The following is a 23,128-nucleotide window of genomic DNA, read 5'->3' as shown; positions in this document are numbered from 1 at the left end:
GCATGCACAGACCAAAGGACACTACTTTCCATTTCTCTGGCTCCAGGTGTATGGTGTGCATGCGTAACCCCACTGTGGAATACAGATAGGGACCATACATCTCAAAGAACCTCCAGTAGGTTAGTAACCTCCTCTTTCAGAGCCAAAGATGTTTAAAGTAACAGGTTGTGATAAGTAGCGTATAATGATGGAAAATTGCAGAGGTGAAAGTAAATGCTTCTATTCTCGGTTCTTCTGTTAAGCATGTGATTTTATCACAATATACTGTAGAAATATTTGAGAAACTAAGAGCAATGGCATTGTTATGTATAGTCACTAAGAATACTGATATTTTTAGGTAGAGAGATAAGGTGTACAAGGTAATATCTTCTATTGGATTAACTTTTGTTGGTGAAAGAGACAAACATCAAGCTTACACAGAACTCATAGCTTTTATTTAAGACTTCAGTTGGCTAAGTATTATGAAATCAAAAAATAATGCAAAACATTGACAACTTATTTGTTCCAGTTCTTCTTTCCATGTTGTTTCAAAGTATGTTACAAAATGCTAAAAAGGTTGTGAGAACTTCTGTTGTGTTTTTAAAACCTTAGTATGTCCCCAAGAAATGCAGCAAAACCACATAAACTCACACAAGAGAGAGAAACATGGAGTTAATTATGATTGTAGTTCACTGTAGTTCACTCAGCGCGCAGTCAACCTGTGGAACTCCTTGCCTGAGGAGGTTGTGAAGGCTAGGACTATAACAGGGTTTAAAAGAGAACTGGATAAATTCATGGAGGTTAAATCCATTAATGGCTATTAGCCAGGATGGGTAAGGAATGGTGTCCCTAGCCTCTGTTTGTGAGAGGGTGGAGATGGATGGCAGGAGAGAGAACACTAGATCATTACCAGTTAGGTTCACTCCCTCTGGGGCACCTGGCATTGGTTACTGTTGGTAGACAGGATACTGGGCGGGATGGACCTTTGGTCTGACCTCGTATGGCCATTCTTATGTTCTTATTTTTTTAATCAAGTGTGCTACAGCAGAATACACTCAGTGAAAATGATCTTCATGAAGAGTGATTCATAATTAATGGATCTTGCCATTTTAATAGTAAAGCAGCTTTTTGGGGAGCTGCAGTGTTCTTTTGTGTTACTGGAAAGCCTCAGCATGTTTGCGATACTAATTGCACTAGAATAGGGACTAAGCCTGAAGTCTGGCCAAAGCCAGTGGTAGAGGCATCTATCAGATCTCATTAGTGCCGCTGATGTTGTCTGTGCTCCTGTGCAGTTTGTGGAGCTCTGGTGCTAGCCGCACCAGCAGAGTGTGGCGTGCTGATTGAGCAGACCTTGATGATGTTCATAAAAAAAGAAGGCTCGGTTCGGTGGTAAAGCCACTTGGCGAGGTTTATTGTCGACCAGGCTCGGCCCTAGTGCCCTGGCTCAACTGTTACAGATACGCTAACACAGGTATACCTGCGACAAAGTCTCCCTTGCCATAGTGTCGTCTTATGACTTCTCCTTTTATACATTGTTACAAACCAGTTACATATTACATTCCAGATGATGTTACCACCTTGTACCCTATCGTTTGAACAAAACATCCTCATCCTTATCTTTATGAGGGGTCTGTATGTTCTTAATCCATCCTTTCAGGTCAGGAATGTGCTTAGTTGGTTAGGTGATACCTAGATGTTACAGTTCTGACAAGGCCTATTTTAGTTCACTGCCTTTGATTCATACTGTTAGCTATGCTTAGCGCTCTTGCAAGGCCTACACCAGATACCAAACTTATGTTGTTGGGCATGAAAGGCGCAACCTGGAGGCTGAAACAGGCAGTGGAGACAAGTGTCATACTTTGTGTGTTTCACAGCAAAGGAGGGATTGAAAACTGTTTTGAAAGGAAGACAGGATCATCATGAGAAAGACACAAAGGACATAAACACCACTTGAGAGTACATCTACAGTAGTCACAGGATACACATTTGTAACCTGATGCAGTTAGAATACTTTTGGGGGCTTATTAACGTAAGTGGGACTTAGCCTGATTACATAATATGTTAACAACTCAGGTATGATCAAGAAGCCTGATTACAGAATGTTGTTAAGGAACATAGTCACCCATAGATCTCCCTTATAAACAGAAATACCAAAAGCGCCAACTGGCAGAGGGCGTGTAAGGTGTACAGGGGTTTACAGGGATCCCCTGGGTCTGATGTCTGCATAATAGTGAGCCAGAGGATGTCATGTGAAGTCTCTACTAACAGCCAGTAACACATTGGTCATTCTAATCATTGCAAGATGTATGGATCAATGATATTTAAGTAGTTATCTGTCTATCTTGAAAACTACATTCTTCAGGTATGTGAGTTAAGACAGATCGCCGGAAGGTGATTTAAACTGGTTCAGTTTGGGCAGTGGGTAGTAGATGCTTAACTTTCTGGCTAGTCAAAGTATATTTTATGGCTTACAGCAGGGGTAGGCAACCTATGGCATGTGTGCCGATTTTCAGTGGCACTCACACTGCCCGGGTCCTGGCTACCCGTCCAGGGGGGTCTGTGTTTTAATTTAATTTTAAATGAAGCTTCTTAATCATTTTAAAAACCTTTTTTTATTTACGTTACAAACAACAATAGTTTAGTTATATATTAAAGACTTATAGAAAAAGACCTTCTAAAAATGTTAAAATGTATTACTGGCACGCAAAACCTTAAATTAGAGTGAATAAATGAAGACTTGGCACACCACTTCTGAAAGGTTGCCGACCCCTGGCTTACAGTTTAAGACTTTTTACGTTACTGAGCCTGATGCTAATGAAGAGATTGTGAATTCACATAAGAGAAGATCTGCGGGAAAAAACAAACACAGAAGGTGGCATCGTATTTGATTAAAGACAATGGATTTTTGGGGTATAACTTGTGGGTACTCAGGTACACCTGGAATCCTTCACTGAGGAAAGGAACTGCCAGTGTGTTCTGTCTTGCAAAAGGAGGGTCACAGCCAACCTGGCTGGAAAACACTGCTAAGACTTTAGCTAAACTTCATTAGACAAGACAGCATGTTGTTAATTAAGTCTAGGCCCTAGAAGGCATGTTATGATTTTATTTTACGTGTAACCATTTGTTTCCAGTATTTCCACTTGCTATTATTTTAATATCTAGTCTTTGTTAAATAAATGTTTGCTTGATTTCAATGTAAATGTAAGTGTTATGGGTTAAATGGAGCGGTGATCTGAAGGGAAACTGGTAAGCTGGTGTGTAGTGTTCCTTTGGAAGCAACACATTGCTCCAGGAGGATACCTGGAGAGCTCGAGGGTTGGAGTGTCTATCCAGGTAAGGGCAGCTAGTAGCGAGAAGCCTCACTGGGTACTCCAAGAAGCATCACATATACCCATTACATACATGTTATTGTTATGCAGTATCGCTAAGCTTAGTGGTTCCCCATGGGATGTCCCAATGAAAGGTATTTATTTGTTTAGTGTATCTGTGTCAAGTTGTGTGTGCTATATTAGCACTGCTTGTTTAACAACTAAATGTAATCAGACTTATCACTGTGGTAATTTGATTTTCTTGAGAGAGTTGTTCACTTTCCCTTTTCCAGGCACTAATGGGGAAACCTTTCCAGCTTTTGAAGAAGTTAATTTATCTTCACAGCCACCGCCATCTGCAAGGGAGAGGAGACGAATAAAGAAGAAAGCAATGGAATTTACTGTATGTATGAAATGTTTCTCTCCCCACTTCTGCACCTCTCTTTTGCATTTGATGGAGAAACCTCAGGGGTTTCTGAGAAGAGAGACTAATACGAGTAGGGGTATGGAAAAACTGTTGTATAGCGAGACTGAGAAGATTTGGGTAGTTTACTTTACAAAGGAGACTAATAAGAGGGGACATGATAGAAGTATGTAAAATAATGATTGGTATAGAGAAGATAGTTTGGGAGCTTCTGTTCTCTCTTTTATAACACAAGAACAAAGGAACAATCAATGAAATCAAAAGGTGACAAACTGAAAACTGATTAATGGAAATCCTTTTTTTTTTTTTTTTTTTTTTTACATGCTATGTAGTTAAACTGTGGAACTTATTACCACAGGATGTCATTGAGACCAAAAACTTAGCAAGATTCAAAAAGGTAGCTAGCATCAATTTTGGAAGAGATATTAAACCTCATTTTGCAGGGCAAATTAATTTCTAACTATTAGACAAGTCTCCTTCCAATTCCTATTTTGGAGTTTCTTGCATCTTCCTCTGAAACAAGTGGTATTGGCCACAGTCAGAGAGAATACAGTAGATCAGATGACAAATTACTGTGATTCCTATTTCAATAGGAATCACAGTAAATGGCTGTAGATGATGTGTATATACACCGTATAAATGGGTTGTATCCATAGTGGCCTTTTGACAGGAGTGTCATATATATTGAAATCTTCCCATATTTTCTAAATCTGCAGGATGATGTCCCTTTTAGCAAATCTCCACCGCCACAGCCTGACAGCTTCTCTTTGTGCTCAAGCTCCAGTCTCAATGTTGATCAGCTGAAAGCCAGGAATGAAGAACGATTGCGAAGATTGAATGAGTTGCAGAAGAAATCTGTTAACCTAGGTATGACTTTGTTCGATGTTAAAGATAAAGAAACAGATATTAACAGACAAACTATTTGTAGACTAAACAAAAAGAAATTGGCTGAGGCAGTCAAAGTAGATTATTTTAACATAATTTAATACTCTACATCATTGGTTTGCTGGAAAATCAGTTGATAAAAAAGGTTTGAATTGAAGTTTTGTTGCAAGTTTTGAGAGGTCAGGGATACAATAAGGAAAATGAAAGGATATGATATACCAACTCAAGACTTGTATTGCATCTAGGATAGTGGTATACAACCTAATATCTGATGTGTCTGTGAAAAGAAGTAATACCCTCCAATAAAACCCATAATGCAGCTGGCCAGTTGAGCGATGAATATGGAAGCTATATTCTTTTTTACCCCCTGTGGAGATCAGCGCATGCTATGAAGCATAATGTTTCATTACTCCAGTCTTGGCACACGTAACTACAGATTATGTTGGTGATAAAATTCTCAAATTGTGGTACTGAACTCTGAGCTGCTGTCACAAAGAATTCCACAGGCTGACTTTATGGAGAAGCATTTCCTTTTTGTTCTGAAAGTGTCTGGTTTTAATTACATGTACTTATTTGTCCCGCAATCAGTATGTTGGGACACACTACTCAGTTGTGCTGAAAATACTCTTTGGCATAAGTCTTAAATCCCATCTTTGAGTATAACTAATCAACATCCTGTCTAAGCAGTTTTAAAACCAGTATTTTTTTTTTATTTGAAGGCATTATTCAGAAGGCATCACAAAATGCTTTACAAACTGTAAACTAAAACATCTTCCCTTGATTTTGTAGCAAATGGTACTCTTACAACCAGAGTTGTTCTTGTCATCACTGGCTCACAGTAATTTTCATGCAATAGTGCAACAGTGTTGAAAAACCTAGCATGCTTGACTTCAGTTGTGTTTTTACTCTGCCTTCTATTCATTTCTGTCTTCTTTGCAGCTAAACGCTCTCTGTTCCCAAACCCTCATTACTCCATACAATTCAAATACATCTTCACCATATTCAGTCCTCCCCTGCCTATCTACCCAACTTCTTTTCTTGTTCAATCACACCCCTCATGGTTTCACTTAGAATTGTGTGAACAAAGTTGCTATTAATTATATATAACTTGGTTGGTCTTCCTTTTTTGAGCCACAGTCTCCACCTTTTCTTCCTCTGCTACTTTGACTCCCTTGTCTCTGAATGAGGGTCTTCCTTCTTATTATCCATTTGTGTTAACTAGTAGTATTTTACTAGATTAAGAAGTTGGATTTTACAATAGCATTTAGTGTAATCTAGGCACAGCCTGTCCGTCTTTTAATGATTGTCTACATGGATTGCACTCTTGGTGCCCATGAGACTTATGCATGCGAGATCAGATTCTTTTGGCCAGCACTGTCTTTGTGACCCCCTCCCCAACGCAGGTCATAAAGGATGGAGGAGGTCCAGCCATCCCTTGGCTCCTTCTTTCCCCCTAGGGCAGCAAGATGGAACCCTTGCAGGGTCCACCTGCTTTCCTAGCAATAAACACTGTCCTGTTACTGAATTGTTAGTTACGAGTAAACTGGGGTTAGTTAATAATATAGATCAGGGATTCCCAAACTGTGATATGCATACCCCTGGGGGTATGTGAGACATCTCTGGAGAATATGGGGGAGAAATTGTGTAATGGTGGTTTTTATTGATTGCATTTGCATAATAGGCTATTCAGACGAAGCTTTAAAACTCTGTGGGAATTAGTTATATGAAATACAGAAGTTAATTTACTTCAAAATGTACCAGTGAGAACAGATACCTAGAGACTCTAACATACAGAGCCCTCACCTCCAATCACTGTACAGCGTGGGTTCAGTTGCCCAGCAACTGTCCAGTCTAGCTGAGCTCAGAATTAGGGGGTTTTTTTTGGTTGTATATGTTGCACTACAGCTATATCTGTATGTAACAGTGAAATATGGACAGATGGCTAATGACAGGTAGTGTTAAGAATAACACACAAATTATCAGCAGTGAGAAGGGCAGGGGTATGTGGGCTGCTGGTACATCTGGAAGGGGATACACAATAGGAGAAGTTTGTGAACCTCTGGTATAAATAATTACTTTTATTTTGCCCATTGGCATTAAAAGAAAGCCTTTTTATCAGTTAATATGCTAGGAACTCCTACCAATGGGGATATTAGCATGCTCATACACCTGAAGGGATTGCCTCACCTTAATCCTCCCTGTTGGTGCACAATAGGGACTTCTCTCCCACTCACCCTCCTTCCTCTCCATGGGGATCCCAATGGGAATCTGGGAAGGACTCTAGGGACTGCTCTCTCAGTAGGAAAAGACATGGATGTCATAGTAGACGGGCCTCTTGGTATCTTCCTCTGTGTCCAGCATTCCATTACCCATATGTCTATCAGCCTGGGCCTGTTGGGGGCCCTGGGGTGCAACCTCATTCACATAAGCCTGCGGCTACTGCCCCCCACTTCCAGGGCTAGATCCTCGTCTCCCAAGAGCCCAGTATAGACTTTGTTAGCCAGTCAAGTATTGCAATCTCAGATATTAGAGAGGTAGGAATGGAGAGTGACACAGATTAAGCAGTGGAGGGAGAAAAACTAATCCTGGCTGCAATTTCCTCATCTTTTCTCAATTAAGCAGTAAACTCTTTGATGTCTGCGCCAGTTTACAGTTTTAAGGCACTCCAAGACCTCATTAAATGTATGGCTGAGGCTCTCAACATACTGTGGAAGATGGTTCAAGAGAAATCACAAACTGCTGGACATTCTGTATCATTCCTTGCCTGGTAGGCTCATCATATGTATAAATGGGGGGCTGATAGTGTTACAACCTGCGAAAGATCTATGGCAGACTCCAGCATCCTCATCCAAGTATGCAGACTGAAGGTACCAAGTCCCTTTTAATGGATTTGAGTATTTCTGCTCTCACCCAGCGCTAGGATCTCTGGTTGTAGATGCTGTCCAGGAGAAGTCCAAACAACAAGGGCCTCTCAAGCCAACAACTAGTGAGAAGGACCCTGAAAAGTTGGTCTTATTTGGATGTAAAATCTACTTATCACCCAGCCTCCAAATGAGAGTAGCTAATAATGAAGTACTTCTCACAAAGTACAGTTACTTCCACTGGGACAAGGTGCCTCAATTTACAAAGAGGTTTCCTATGGAATATGAGGAAGAGTTAGAATCTATAATGAACAAAAGGCAGCTGGTGGCGTGCATTTCCCTACATTCAGCTCTAGATGCATCCAGTACAGTGGCACACACTGTGGCCACATCTGTGGTGATGAGAAGATAGTCCTGACTATTAGCATTTGGGATACCCAGAGTGGTTTCAACCAACTTCAAGCTCAGCCAAAGATATCAGTAAGAGCATGCCTCAGACTTCTGGGACACATGCCAGACTTCACCTATCTTCCATTCCAGGGTGGTTGAAATTAGCGTATCCACTCACGAGGCACCAAATGAACATGGTGGTAATGGTCCCTTAAAGCGGCCTCGCCTTGTGAAACTGGTGGAAAGACTCTCGTCAAGTGTGCAATAGAGTACCCTTTTCTGCGTCTCAACCTACCAAAACTCTGGTGTTAGATGCCTCCAAACAGGTTGGGAGAGCTCATTGACATAATCTTTAAATTCAGGGTATGTGTTTCCTTCAGGAATCTCACCTATACATAAATGCCTAGAGTGGAGAGCCATCCACCTGAGGTATAAAACATTTCTACTTTTACTCCAGGATCCGCAGTCCAGGACAGACAGACACCACAGTTATGCATTTTATCAGTAGACAGAGAGGAGCCAGGTCATCTCTGCTCTTTCAGGAAGCTGTTTGATTTTGGAATTGGTATATTCATCTCCAGATCATATCTGCCAGTCCTTCAGAACTCTATAGCCATTTGCTTCAGTAGACAGTTCAGATAGCCAGGAGGAGTTGATCAAGGATGCAGTGTTGCTGTACATTTTTCTCAGGTGGGGTTATCTATCAGTAGAGCTATTTGCCACAGACCAGAGCAAGAAATGTCCAGAGTTCTGCGCCAGAGGGGGCTCCAGTCCTGGCTCCCTGTCAGATGCCTTTCTCATCCCTTGGATACCAGGACTAATACATGCCTTCCCCCTCATTCCCATGCTGCTGAGGGTCCTGAGGAAACTGAAAGAGCTGCAGCATTGGCCAGACAATTTGGAATTCAGATCTGGTGAACCTCTCAACGTAAGCCCCAAACACTTTGCCTGCTCTGCCCGACAGCCTTCCCCGGTCAACAATGGTCAAATCCTGCACCTGGACCCCAATCTGTTATATCTAGCAGCCTGGATGCCAGGTGGGTGACATCTACCAAAAGCTGTCCAGCCAAAATTCTACTTCAAAGCAAGAAAGCCTCAAATAGACTTAAAAAAAGCTAAGGAGAAGTTTTTTGTTTAGGCATCTCAGCATCAGCTCTCTCCTTCGACATCACCCATTTCAGCATCTACTAGCCCTTAAGCAATCTGGAGTTTCTGTCAGCTCCATAAGGGTACATCTAGCAGCAATATATGCATATTACCCTCCTATACAAGGTCATTCCATATTTTCCAACCCTATAGTGACAGGGTTCCCTATGGTCCATAATAAGTTTTTTCCCTCTGTTTAGGAGCTGCTTTCCTTTGAGACCTCAATATAATATTAACAGCATTGATTGGCCTCCTCCCTGTTTTGAGCCATTAGTATCCTGTTCCCTGTATCACCTTTCCATGAAGATTGCTGTTTCAGTAGCTGTTACATCAGCTCAGAGGGTAGAGGATATTCGCACATTCACAATGGGAACCCCTTATACAATGTCTCATAAGGGTAGGGTTACTCTCATGTCTCATCCCAAGTTCCTGACCAGAGTTGTTTGAGTTCCAAATTAACCAATTTATTCATCTCCTGGTTTTCTTCCTCAAGTCTGTCTCAACTCTGGGGGAAGGAAAACTTCACACTTGAGGTAATAAGGGCATTGTTATACTATCTTAACAGGATTAAATTGTGGAACACACAAACTGTTTATTGCCTTTGCTGAAAGGATTATGGGTGAGGCATTTTCCTTAGAGAGATTATGAAAATGAATCCCCAACTGCGTAAGAGCAGGATATGAGTGATTTATGTTAGAACTACCTGCCCACTTTAGAGCTCATACCACTAGAGCTAAGACAGCTTCTGCCACCTGTTTTGAAGAATGTCTCTATTTCTGAAATCTGTAGGGCAGCTACGTGGAGCTTGGTCCACACCTTTTCGAAATACAACTTTTTGGTAGAGGCTTCCAGCTTGGATGCCCACTTTGGTAGAGATGTCCTGCAGTCATTGTTTAAGTAGGACTCCTACTACCCACTTCCAAGGAAACAGGTAACCACGGTTACAGTAAGGTAAGTTATCATTCCTTTTGCTGTTAGCACATCAGTTCTTCCCTTGTTAGGCAGATATAATGGATTGCTTCATTTCCCCAGAGATGCAGCTAAGTCTAGAGTGGGTAGTAACAATGTTTTCTTCAAAGTAAAACTTTTTGATTCCATGTAACAGTTAGAAATAACAGAACAAGAAGAAAATTTGCTAAGGAAGGGCTATCAATTGCTATTTGTTATTAATTAACAAAAATGAGTAACTGTATAAGCTTTACTGCTGGAGTGTTTTTCCTGGGAATTTAATATAGATTAATCAGATATTGAAATCCTTTTTTCAAACTTCTGTATTTTTTCTTAATAGGTTAGTTTTTTCATCACCAGTTTCTGGACTCAATTATTTTGACCATCACTTTTATAAAGTGATGGTCAGAGTGAGTAAGTGACCAGATTTGGTCTTTTTTTCAAAATATATTTATCTATAGAAACAGATATCTTTGGAGTCTCCAGGGGGCCCTGATTTTTTTAAATGAGAAACTTTGTTTCCCCTCCTGGGATTTTCTTAGATACTCGGTACAAGATGGCCAGTGCGAAAGAGAGGTGCAACACCTGTGCTGCCTCTCCCACTCCATGCCATCATCACTTCCTCTGGCTTTGGATTGGGTGGAGCCTGTGTGACGTACCAATAGGGTCCTTTCTGAGAAGTCCCAATCTCAAGCAAAGGAGAAGTCTGGGCCCGGAGAGTCAGAGGTCTGTGCTCTCCCTTCCTTTCAGAAGTAGGAGGGAGTTTCAAGATCAAAGGTGGAAGGCTTGATTGTGGCCAGATTACTGAGGTGCCCTGCAGCAAACAACCCCTCTCTCTCTCTCTCTTTATAGGCCTGGATATAAGTAACTTGCCTCATTTCTTAGTGGGCATGACTGAGAAGACAAATGGATCAGTAGGCTAGAGACAGGATGTCTTTACTGGCTAAGATATAGGGGAACACTGGTACCATTTAGAATGGACAAGATACACCTGGAATGTAAGATGAGGTAAAGAGTACGTGTGTCTGCGCAATGTGTGGCCAGAGAATGCTGCACAGGGATTGATACCTGCAAAGTAACCAAGCCAGTCCAGAAGCATATGATGCAATATATAGTTAAGGATGTATATGTTGGTCTTGGTAAAGATGTGTTACAAGGAAAAGTGCTTCTGTGTAACTTTATAGTTTGGTATGCTCTATACCCACCCTGTACACTTGAGTCTGATCAACTCAGTGTAGCTTTGCTCTATACCAAATAAAGGGACCTGAGTGATAAGACTGGAGTCAAAATGAGTTCTTGGGGAACCGAGTGGAAAAGGTCTTGGGGAAACCCCAACACTGTTCACTGTCACTTGGGGGCATGGGGAAATCTGTTTTTCCCTACATGATTCTTTGGAGCTGTCCTGTGTTTATGCTGGTCCTATTTCCTAGTCTTGCTGGGTGAACCTGAAGCAGGGAGAGGGCCTAAAAGATGTGAGTGACTTAATAGATTCTTGTTAAACATGACAAGAATTGAACACAATCTTTGGTTGAGAGCTTGTATTGCCTCAGGGATTTTAGTGAGCAATGAACCCTAATGCTCTATAAACGTTAGATTGTATGGTGTGTCTTTCCTGTTTCTCTTGCCCCTTCGTTTTATGCAGTGTTGTTGTAGCCATGTTGATCCCAGGATATTAGAGAGTCAAAGTGGGTGAGGTAATGTCTTTTATTGGACCACCTTCTGTTGGTGAGACAACCTTTCAAGCTTCACAGAGATTATCTTCAGGTCTGGGAAACTTATGCAGAGTGTTAAAGCTAAATACAAGATGGAACAGATTGTTTGGCATTAGTAGTTAAGACATTTTTCAAGGGACCATTGAAAGTGAAGTGGCCCCTCCAATCATAGGGAGGACAGAAAGGGAAGGGGAGGGAGGGAATAAGAGTAGCTGGGGAGGGGGGATTGTTAGTGTGCTATAGATTATTGTAATAAGCCATAAATCCAGTGTCTGTATTTAGTCCATGATTTTTACTGTCTAGCAAAGTTATGAATTTAAGCTCCCAGGCTCATCTTTTGAAAGTGTTCTGCAGGTTTCCTTTGAGGAAGAGAACTGATAGGTCAGATATAGAATGATCGCTTTGTGGTGTTTTTTGTCTTTTATCATTTTCCTGTGTGAGTTCTAGAACTTCACTCCTCTGATGGTTAGAAACCTTAGCCTAATTTCAAGCCTGAACTACTTGTTGGCCAGTTTTATCCATTTGTTCATATGTCCACATTGGCGCTTAACTTAAATAAGTGCTCTCTCTCCCTGACAGGTTTCAGAGGAACAGCCGTGTTAGTCTGTATTCGCAAAAAGAAAAGGAGGACTTGTGGCACCTTAGAGACTAACCAATTTATTTGAGCATGAGCTTTCGTGAGCTACAGCTCATGCTCAAATAAATTGGTTAGTCTCTAAGGTGCCACAAGTCCTCCTTTTCTTTCTCTCTCCCTGGTATTTATCCTTCTGCTGTGGGGAGGGATAGCTCAGTGGTTTGAGCATTGGCCTGCTAAACCCAGGGTTGTGAGTTCAATCCTTGAGGGGGCCATTTGGGATCTGGGGCAAAAATTGGGGACTGGTCCTGCTTTGAGCAGGGGGTTGGACTAGATGACCTCCTGAGGTCCCTTCCAACCCTGGTTATTCTATGATTTATAGAGAGCAATCATGTCTCCCTTCTGTCTTCTTTTGGTTAGACTAAACAAGCCAAGATCTTTGAGTCTCCTCTCAGAAGGTAGGTTTTCCATTCATCAGATCACCTAGTAGCCCTTCTCTGCACCTGTTCCAGTTTGATTCATCTTTTTTAAACATGGGAGACCTCATTTGGAATACCATGTGCAATTCTGGTCTCACCAGTGCCTTGTTTAGTGGTACTAACGCTTCCCTGTCTCTACTGGAAATACTTTGTCTGATGCATCCTAAGACTGCATTAGTTTTTTTTCATGGCCATATCATATTAATGGCTCATACTCCTCCTGTGATCAACCAATACACCCAGGTTTTTCCCCTCTGTCACTTCCAACTGATAAATCCCCAGTTTATAGCAAAAGTACTTGTTAGTCCCTAAATGCATGACTTTGCTCTATTATATTTCATCCCATTTCTGTTACTTCAGTTTACAAGATCATCCAGATCTTCTTGTATGATATTCCAATCCCCCTCTGTATTAGCAATACCTCCCAATTGTGTGTCATCCACAAGTATTATTAGGACGCTCCCACTTTTTGTGCCAAGGTTAGTAATAAATATGTTAAATAAAATTGGTCCCAAGACTGATTCCTGAGGAACTACACTAGTAACTTCCCTCCAGCCTCCATTCACCTTTCGGTATGACCTTGTAATCTCCCCTTTAACCAATTCCTTATCCACCTTTCAGTTCTCATATTAATCCCCATTTTCTCCAATTTAACTAATTATTTCCCATGTGGAACTGTATCAAATGTCGAACTGAAATCCAGGTAAATTAGATCTACTGCATTTCTTTTGTCTTAAAAAATCAGTTATTTGATCAAAAAAGGAGATCAGGTTAGTCTGGTACAATCTACCTTCTTTAAAACCATATTGTATTTTATCCCAATTACTGTTCACCTCTATGTCCTTATCTGCTTTCTCCTTCAAAATTTGTTCCAAGACCTTGCATATAAGTAAGGTTAAAGTAAGAGGCCTGTAGTTTCCCAGATCACCTTTTTTCCCTTTCTTAAAAATAGGAACTGAATTAGCAGTTCTCCAGTCATAGGGTACCACCCTCGAGTTTACAGATTCATTAAATATTCTTGCTATTGGACTTGCAATTTCATGTGCCAGTTGCTTTAATATTCTTGAATGAAGATTATCTGCCCCCAACCCCACCCAATTTAGTCCCAAGAAGCTGTTTGAGTATGACTTCCACCTCAGATGTGGAAATTTCTACCTCCATAGCCTTGTTGCCATTAGCCACCCTGTCACTACCCCTAAACTCTTGATTAACTTCATTAAAAACTAAGGCAAAGTATTTGTTTAGGTGTTGGGCTATGCCTAGATAATCTTTAATTTCCACCCCACCCTCACCTGGTCCCACTTCTTTCCTTGTTTTCTTCTTATTTATATGGCTATGGAACCTTTAATATTGGTTTTAATTCCCTTTGCAAGGCGCAACTCTGCTTGGCTTTTGGTAGTTCTCACTTTATCCCTACACTTTGACCTCCAAGAGGTAGTTTTCCTTGCTGATCCCTCCCATCTTCCATTACTTGTAGGCTTTCTCTTAATCATCTGTTTGAGATGCTTGCTTATCCAACTTGGGCTGCAACCCTTCCCTACGATTTTTTTCTCCTTGCTTGGGATGCAGGCTTCAGATAGAATGTGGAGGAAGGTTAAAATTACTTTCAGTCAAAGTTTCAGAAGCGGATACTTGAATTCTTCAGTCCAGTCCATTTCCCTGAATAATTCTCTTAATTTTTTAAAGTTAGCTCTTTTGAAGTCAAGGATCCTCGTTGCAGATCTATTTTTGTTTATCCTTTGATTTAGTTTAAATTGAATTAGCTCATGATCACTCAAACCAAGATAGCTCTTTACAACCATCTCTTTTATGAGGTCCTCCATGACAGACATGCAGCCTTAGTCTTAACTAGTTATGCCAAACAATCTGTTCTATCTTGTATTTAGCTGTGACACTCTGAGTAAGTTTCCAAGACCTGAAGAAGAGCTCTGTGTAAGCTTGAAAACTTGTCTTTTACCAATGGAAGTCAGTCCAATAAAACAGATTACCTTACCCACCTTCTTTCCCTCTCCCTTTTGTCATTCATTACCCACTCCACAAGAAAAGCTATTGACTAGTTATTTCTATAACACCTGAAGGGTTGTAAGAACTTCCTAGAACTTAGATGTAGTATCCTCACAAGTGAATTGGGAGGAACAAGGAGTAATGGAAGAATTGGAGTGGGAATAGAGGAGAGAAGACAATTTGAATAAGGAGCTAGTAATCAGTTGAAACTCCCTTCCTATAACCGCCTCTTCTTCTTTTAGCGATGGTCCCTATTGTATTCTACTGAGAGTTATAGGCGTGTGCCATACGTCTGGAGCTTGAGCTTTTGAAAGTAGTAGTGTGTATTGGTCCATGCATGCACCCTTGATCTGCCTCATGGTTACATCTGAGGTGATAAAGGGCGGGGTGGACTGACTGCGCCATCAGTTCCTTCTCATCACAGCATCGTCCAAGTCGGAGCCTCTTCTTAGGAGGAAAGGTCTCCATGCCCTTGTATGATGTCATCTCCTTGGAGGGTGCGTTTCCCCCCCTAGACTTACCTGCTTTGGGTTGTGTTCCCGCCCACTCCCATGAGGCTCCTGTTGTTCCAACATTCCAACAGCATTGCTAATTGAACCAGCCTCTGATTTCTCAGGGTTGGAGGACTCGGACGGTGCTCAGGATCCACCCGTCCTGTACTGCTGGTGTGACTACTCCAAGGCCCCGCCAGCTCAATGGCAATATCCTCTCTTTTTACATAGCACTTTCTACTCACTGTTCCCCATGAGGTTCTTTCCTCTCCTCCCTCCAGTGGCGGATGGGTCCGAGTCAGGTTTGTACTGGGATACCATTCCTTCTGTCTTCCCCCTCCACCACAATTGTCACAGATGCATCGTCTGCTACGGATGCCTTGTTCGGAGTGGCCCAGATGGATGAGCATATGACTCAAGAGACATGGACTGCTCGAGAGTCCTGGATGCACATCAACATCCTGGAGCTTCAGGCTGTGCAGAGAGAGAGAGTGTTTCTCCTATCCATTCCTGTCACATCTTCAACATGTCAGACAACACCACCATCGGCTACATCAACAAGCAAGGAAGCATGAGGTCTCCTGCACTCTGCACAGAAGCAATTCACCATTGGGATTGGTGCATTGCCCACAAGATCCTGTTGTCGGCAGCATACCTTCCTGGGACTCAAAACATGATTACACACACTCTCAGCAGGAAGTTCGTGATTGACCATGAGTGGGAGCTTCATGGTGCTGTGGTCACCAGCATTTTCAACTGCATTTTCAACTACTACCAGGGACCTCTTCAACTCCCAAACCAACAGGAAATGCGCCCAGTACTGCTTCAGGGGAGGGCTTGGTGCCCTTTTCCAGGGTGATGCCCTAATTCTCCGCTGGTTGGATCAGTTCAGTTACGCCTTTCCCCCTCGGACACTTCTGCTATGGGTCCTGCACAAGGTCAAGTGAGAGAGAGCGACGGTCATTTCTGATAGCCCCATTCTAGCCTCCCCAGTTCTGGTTTCCCCTTCTTCTCTGCATGTCAGCGCACCCGCTACTTCCACTGCCACCTCTCCCAGAGCATCCTGATCCCCAGACTCTTCACCTCCGGGCTTGGGTTTTGGATGGGCATCTTCATTAGAGTGGGAATGTTTGTTAGCAGTGAAGAACATCCTCTCAAGTAGCAGAAAGGCGTCCACAAGGTGATCTTGTGAGACTAAATGGAAGCATTTCATCTCTTGGATCCAGCAGAAAGAAGGGTCTTGTCCCCAAGGATGTGGCCATTCCTCTTGTAGATTACCTCCTCTCCCTAAAGATGTCTGGCCTCGCTCTCAACTCTATCAAGGTCCACATGGCTGCTCTCAGTGCCTTCCATCCTCTGCTGGAGGGGCATTCTTTCTTTACTCACCCATTGACTTCCAGGTTTTGGAAGGGCCTCCTGCAAACCTTCCCTCCTCTTCAGCCCCTCGCTCCCCAATAGGACCTCAGCATTGTCCTCAAGACCCTGACAAAGTCACCCTTTGAACCTGTGGCCTTGTGCGCTCTCTCTCTCTCTCTCTGTCCTCTCTTTGAAGGTCGCCTTCCTGGTTGCTGTCACATTCGTGAGATGGGTTAGCGAACTGGGGGCCATGATGGCGGACATTCCGCCTGTTTACTACATTTCATAAAGACAGAGTTTCCCTACGTTTGCACCCCAAGTTCCTCCCTAAAGTTATCTCTAGTTTTCATCTCAACCAGCCTATACACTTAACTTCTTTCTTTCCAAAACCTCACACCTTGGTGGAGGAAAGGTGCTTTTACTCCCTCGACATTCGCAGGGCCCTGGCCTTCTACCTGCAGAGGATGAAACCCTTCAGGAAGACCCTTAAACTGTCACTATAGCTGAACACATTAAGGGGCAAGTGATTTCCATTCAGAGGATTTCGAAGTGGGTGCATTATGCTCTGCTACCAGTTATCAGAGCTGTCTCTGCTCTGTGGGATATAGGCCTGCTCCATGAGAGCAGAAGCATCAACTACAGCTGTGCTTCATGACTTGCTCTTACAGACATATGTAAGTCAGTAACATGGAGCTCAGTACATATCTTCTTTTCCCATTACACCTTGGTGCAAGGTTGCTACGGATGCCTTGTTCAGAGTGGCTGTTCTCTGTTCCATGGTTCCATCATCTTCCTTGCACCCTCCTACTACCTAGGTACTGCTTGTTAATCACCCTCAGGGGAATACAGTAGGGACCATAACTTGAAGAAACAGGGGAGGTTACTTACCTGTAACTGCAAGTTCTTCAAGATGCGTGGTCCCTATCTGTATTCCAGATCTGCCCTCCTTCCCCTCTGCTGCAGATCTCTGGTTTGTGGTGGAGCAGGAACTGATGGTGCAGTCGGTTCACTCCACTCTTTATCACCTCAGACAAAACCATGAGGGTGCATGCATGGACCAATGGACACTACTGCTGTCAGAAGCTCCAGCTCTGGATTCATGGCAAGTGTATAACCCTCAGTGGAATACAGATAGGGACCACACATCTTGAAGAATCTCCAGTTACAGGTAAGTAACCTCCTCTTACATCTACTATATGTGTAGAAACCTTGCAATATTTCATTATAGATGCCATTCTTCCGTTTGGTAAACAGTAAATTGAAAAAAATATTTTCATAGATCTTTAATTACAGTTTAACAAGAAAGTTACACCTAAAGATAAAATGCTAGTATTTTAAGAACTCTCAAAGTAACTATAAATGATTTTGCATTTAAAATGCCTCAGTTGGCTAAAAAAAAAAAAAGACAAAACAAAACTTAAAAGGTTTTTATAGATTGCAGGGTCTGTAACATGTTGGTTCTTGTCTGAATAAACTTCTTCAAAGAGCCAGATACAAACTGAAATTAAGACATGGAGAATAAACCAGTCACATTATTCCTACTCATAATATCTAGACCTAATTAAAATAGGGAATAGAAAGATGAAGAAAAAGTGAGTGAAAGTAAGACAGAGTCTGGGTTTTGCTTCAATAAATTGTTTTTGAAAGGTATATTATTTCAGAATGACTTTTTTAAAATTAGGTAAATAAGAATCTTTTATCACCTTGTCTGAGGGCACAGAAGTGGGAAGTTTAGAATCCTTTTGTTATTTTTAAGTTAGAATCCATAAATTTAAAAAAAAAAAAAAAGCTGTTTGGAAATTGGAATTTCCATTCTCTGGGAAATACTGCCGTTAAAAAAAAATTAATTTGAAATCAGATGTTTAAAATGATCTAGCTTTGTCTCGGAATCTGTGCTTGATGTTAAATATCTTCAAATATGTTAAATTCCTGACTTAAATAAAATTTTAACTTTCATGTTTGTCAAACCAGAGGTTTTGTTTAAAAACAAAATAGAAGTACATACCCAGCCCAATTCCATATATTTAATCAAAGGAAGCACCAAACTGAGACACTCTAAATAACTTCAATTTAATTAGTATCCAGTTTTCTGTAGTAAAGGAGTAAGAAATTTCACATCCACTAAATCCTTGATACCAGATCTGAGTTTGAACATCCTCCTTAATATCTAAAATTCTCAAAATAACCTGTTCTTCTGCTGCTACTTACTTTTTTAATGATACTGAATAAAACACACATTCCTGTAAACTAGTGTTTAATTCTTCCATTGATTGCATTCTGTCTGAAGGGAGGTGCGTCAGAACAGAAACAAAATCTGCATTTTGGAAAAAGCCCCGAGATTAGTTCAAGAAGAAAAATACGTGGCAATTTTTTTAAAAAGTGAAAATGCTGCTCATCAGGAGTGGTGAGAGAATGGGAAAGAGCAGATTCTGACCTTGGCTATTATATATGGCCTTTATCAAGGCAGGTGGGAGTGTGTTAGTTGCATTCCAAGTGTTGTAATGCTATCCTTTATCTTGTATGTTATAAGCACCTATACTAAATACAGGTACAGTAATAAATGTATAATTAGCATGGACATTTTCCAATTAAAGTTCTGTAATAGATGCATGTTTTTAACCTTATTTAACATTTGAATTATTTTTAGCCAGTGTCCTTTAGAATCCTGGATTTTCCATAAGTTAACTTAGCAGTTATAATACACTGTTAAGACTGACCATATAGAACGCATCTCTGTAGATTGTTTGTTTTAGAACATTCTGGATTTTCAGTTTGGGATATGTGTATGTACACACACATTTTAAAATAAAGCTTCTTTACATTAATATCATCTGTTGTAATTCCTTATACTTACATGAAGTATGCTTTTTTTTTCTCCATGTACCAATAGCAATGAATTCCTTGTACCAGATTGTAAGCGCAAATCTCTGTGGGAGAAGAGAGCATGTGATTTAAACTAATAAAGTGTTGCAAGGCCAGTTTAAAATATATAAAACATTGGGGTAGCCAGTTAAGGAGGTGATGTATAGACATATCTTCTGCATGCAGAGAAGTTAAACCCACTCTGCATCAGGCCTGAAGTATTTTATTCACCCTCGGCCTGAAAAGAGGTATATGTATATAGGCAAAAGAAAATAGTGTTTGGCAACACGTTTGGTTTTTTTATAACCTTTGAATGCTCCTTTTTTGTATCAGACTCATTGACTGACTTTTTGATGGGGTGTTTGACCCCAGTCCACAAAAGCATGCTCACTATCAGAGAGCAAGAACAGTCCTCAAGGTCAACCATCAGATATGGAGGAGGGCTTGTGTATTTGCAACCCAGTTCCATCCAGTGAGAGTGAGTGTTTTATGAGGCAGCAACTGCTCAAAAAATCCATGGGACGTTGGAGAGCATCATGACCTAAAAAAGGACTTTCAGTATCTTCATATCTACTGAACCTTTAATTTAATACAGATGTGGCATGTTCCTATACAGACTTGCTGCATTTGAGGCATTTAATTGATAAGTACTGTATTTGGGTGATAACAGGTCTCTCATCCTTTATATCATTAAATATGTAGAAGGAATAAACATTAAATGTAAAAAGAAGGTGGCATTGTGGTGATGGGATTATGTTAAAGAGGAAACTATAAGCCTGTTTCTACTTCTCCACAGGTGATGATACTTCCCTGGGAGATGCTGATGACATTTTGAAGCAGTTTCCATCTAAAGGTGGCAGAAGGCCCACCTCTGTTGACACAGTAGCAACAGACCCCTGGCTGCGACCTGGAACATCAGAGACTGTGAAAAGATTTATGGCTGGGCAGTCAAACCAGGCTAAACTTTCTTCTGAAAACACATTACCCTTTGGTTGGCAGGGCCTGTCAACTGCACATGGTTAAATAAATCTATATTGAAACCAGCTGTGCCTTTAATCATAGAAGGAATGTTAATCACTACTGCACTTTTAACATGTTCATTTTATGTTCTCTTGTAAGAATAGTCTTATATGTAAATATTGTGAGCTATATGTATAGGGTTGTTTTTTAATGAAATGTTAAAGAAGCAGAAGCTGTAATGTAATATAATTTCTTTAAAAGGGAAAACAGACTGTGTACAGGATGTTTATTATACCAAGATAGGGAAGTGGAGGTTTTTTGCACTCTTTCTATAAGTTACACTGGTCAGTATGTTACTGATATTTCCAGTCTTAGATTTGAAGCTTGTGTGAATGTAGTAGTAGATAAGAGGAGAACTTTTAACATTAAAAACTAAGAATCTAGAATGATTCTGCCATCATCATAGCATAAACGACAAATCTTATATTCCTTTTACTCAAGTACTTCACGTGATTTTTACCTCAGTGCAGCAGCAGCTATTTAAAAACAGTGATAAGGGGTTGTTATAGCCTGTATTTGTCCAGTATTCAAGAGTTACTGGACAAAAGATTTATGTAAACAATTGGCTATTGCTAACATTTTGCTTTCTTTTCCCAATCAATTTTGTGCTGAAATTCTAGTTATACATTTCTGCTTCTTACTGTTTGTGTTGATAATGCAGATATTGTTGAGTGAGTATTGTTAATATTTAATTTATGGTCACGATTTAAAACAATTGATGAAAATAAATTATATTTTATTACCAAAATTTAAAGCCTTCTCCACCTTTTGTGGAAATGTGGGTGAGAAGTCTGAAAGAAAGGCTTAGCTTCTATAGGTACACTAGCTTCTGCCTATGGCATAAAGGGGGTCCAACGACTAGAAAAATGGTTACCAACCTTTCTGTAACTATTGTTCTTCAAGATGTGTTGCTCATGTCCATTCCACATTAAGCGTGTGTGTATTGCATACACATTCGCCACCGATTTTTCCCTGAGCAGTATCCATTGGGCTGGCTCTAACACCCTTTGGTGACACACTCATGCGTGTTAGGGGCCCAGCCAGTTCCATACCCCCTCAGTTCCTTCTTGCTGGCTAACTCCAACAGAGGGGCAGAAGGGTGGGTCATGGAATGGACATGAGCAGCACATCTTGAAGGACATCAGTTACAGAAAGATTAGTAACTGCTTTTTCTTCTTCGAGTGCTTGTCCATTCCACATTAGGTGACTCCCAAGCAGTACCTTAGGAGGTGGGCTCAGTTCATGGACATGCAGATTGCAACACTGCTCTGCCAAACCCCTCATCGTCTCTAGCCTACTGAGTGATGGTGTAGTGGGATGAAAAAGTATGCACTGACAACCAGGTTGCTGCTCTGCAAATATCCTGGATTGGGACTTGGGCCAGAAACACTGCTGAGGAAGTTTGAGCTCTTGTCAAGTGGGTTGTCAAGAAGGTGGGAGGTAGGCAGCTGCCTGCTCATAGCACATGTGAAATCCTTTGGGCTGAAACTGGCAGGCCTTTCATTCTGTCTATTGCCACAAAGAGCTGCATGGATTTACGGAACAGTTTGGTCCTTTCTATATAGGTCGGGGCACGCCTAAAGTCCAACATGTGGAGACGCTGCTCATCCATATTCTTGTGTTGTTTTGGAAAGAATATTAGCAGGAAGATAGCCCGATTACTATGAAACTGTAAAAATCACCTTCGGGAGGATCATGAGGTGGAGGCGAAGTTGAACCTTGTCCTTAAAGATCATGGTATACTGGATTTCTGACATAAGGGCCTTGATCTCTGAGACCCTCCTGGCTGAGGTAATCGCTACCAGGAAAGCAACCATCCAGAAGTACGGTAAGGAGCACAACTCCAGCGGCTCAAAGGGGGGGCCTGTGAGTATTGAAAGGACCAGGTTTAGATTTCACTGGGGAATTGGTTCACAAATCTTAGTCTCTCTAAGCCCCTGAGAAAGCAAACGGACATTGCTTGAGGGAAAAAAAACTACCTACCATCCACTGGAAGGTGGAAGGCTGAGATGGCTGCTAGGTGTACCTTAATAGACAAATTGGGTATGCCCTGATGTTTCAGATGAAGCAGATACTCCAGCACAGACTGGAGAGGTGACCTAGTGGGTGAGAGGCCTCGTTGGGATGACCACACGGAGAAACACTTCCACTTCGCAAGGTAAGTCACTCTAGGAGATGGTTTCCTACTACCTAGTAATATCTGGTGGGCTTGCTCTGTATAGGCCAGCTCTGCTGGGTTTAACCATGAAGCTTCCATGTGGTCAGGAGGAGGGCCTTGAGGTTTGGGTAAAGCAGTTGGCCGTGATCTCGTGAGATCAGGTCTGGGAGAGGTGGGGAGGGAGTGGCATTGGGGCCATTAGTGACAGGTCCCCCCAATGTGCCGAACCAGTGCTGGCATGGCCGTGTTGAGTCTATAAGAATAACCCTTACTCTGTCCTGCTTGACTTGAGTAAGACTTTGTGCATGAGAGGAATGGAGGAAAATGCATAGAACAGATGCTTTGTCCAAGGGAGGAGGACAGCATGTGTGAGCGAGCCTGAGATGTGCCCGCATAGAGAGCAAAACTACTGATGCTTTCTGTTTTGCTTGGTTGCAAACAGGTCTACAAGGGGAGTCCCCCACCACTGGAAGATGGCCTTGTCTATATCGGGGTGAAGGAACCACTCGTTCCGAAGCAAGAGGAGCTGTT

At 41.6% G+C, this 23,128-nt stretch overlaps 1 protein-coding gene across 14 annotated transcripts in view; it reads left to right on the top strand.

The window, feature by feature from the left end:
* CSPP1 (centrosome and spindle pole associated protein 1) overlaps positions 1-21,136 on the top strand; it is a 178,579-nt gene extending 157,443 nt beyond the window's left edge. For 12 of the 14 annotated variants that reach the window (XM_073330932.1, XM_073330936.1, XM_073330945.1 and 9 more), the window contains 3 exons: positions 3,581-3,690; positions 4,428-4,578; positions 20,216-21,136. In XM_073330932.1, the coding sequence (XP_073187033.1) occupies positions 3,581-3,690; positions 4,428-4,578; positions 20,216-20,442 (488 nt within the window). In that variant the 3' untranslated portion in view covers positions 20,443-21,136. Of the gene's footprint in view, positions 1-3,580; positions 3,691-4,427; positions 4,579-9,782; positions 10,292-20,215 lie in introns of those variants that run through there. The other 2 variants (XM_073330947.1, XM_073330942.1) reach the window with 2 other exon arrangements.
* Positions 21,137-23,128: the final 1,992 nt, after the last annotated feature.

Source organism: Lepidochelys kempii, chromosome 2 (assembly GCF_965140265.1).
Source record: "Lepidochelys kempii isolate rLepKem1 chromosome 2, rLepKem1.hap2, whole genome shotgun sequence".
Taxonomy (NCBI): domain Eukaryota; kingdom Metazoa; phylum Chordata; order Testudines; family Cheloniidae; genus Lepidochelys; species Lepidochelys kempii.
This window is presented reverse-complemented; position numbering and strand designations above follow the sequence as displayed.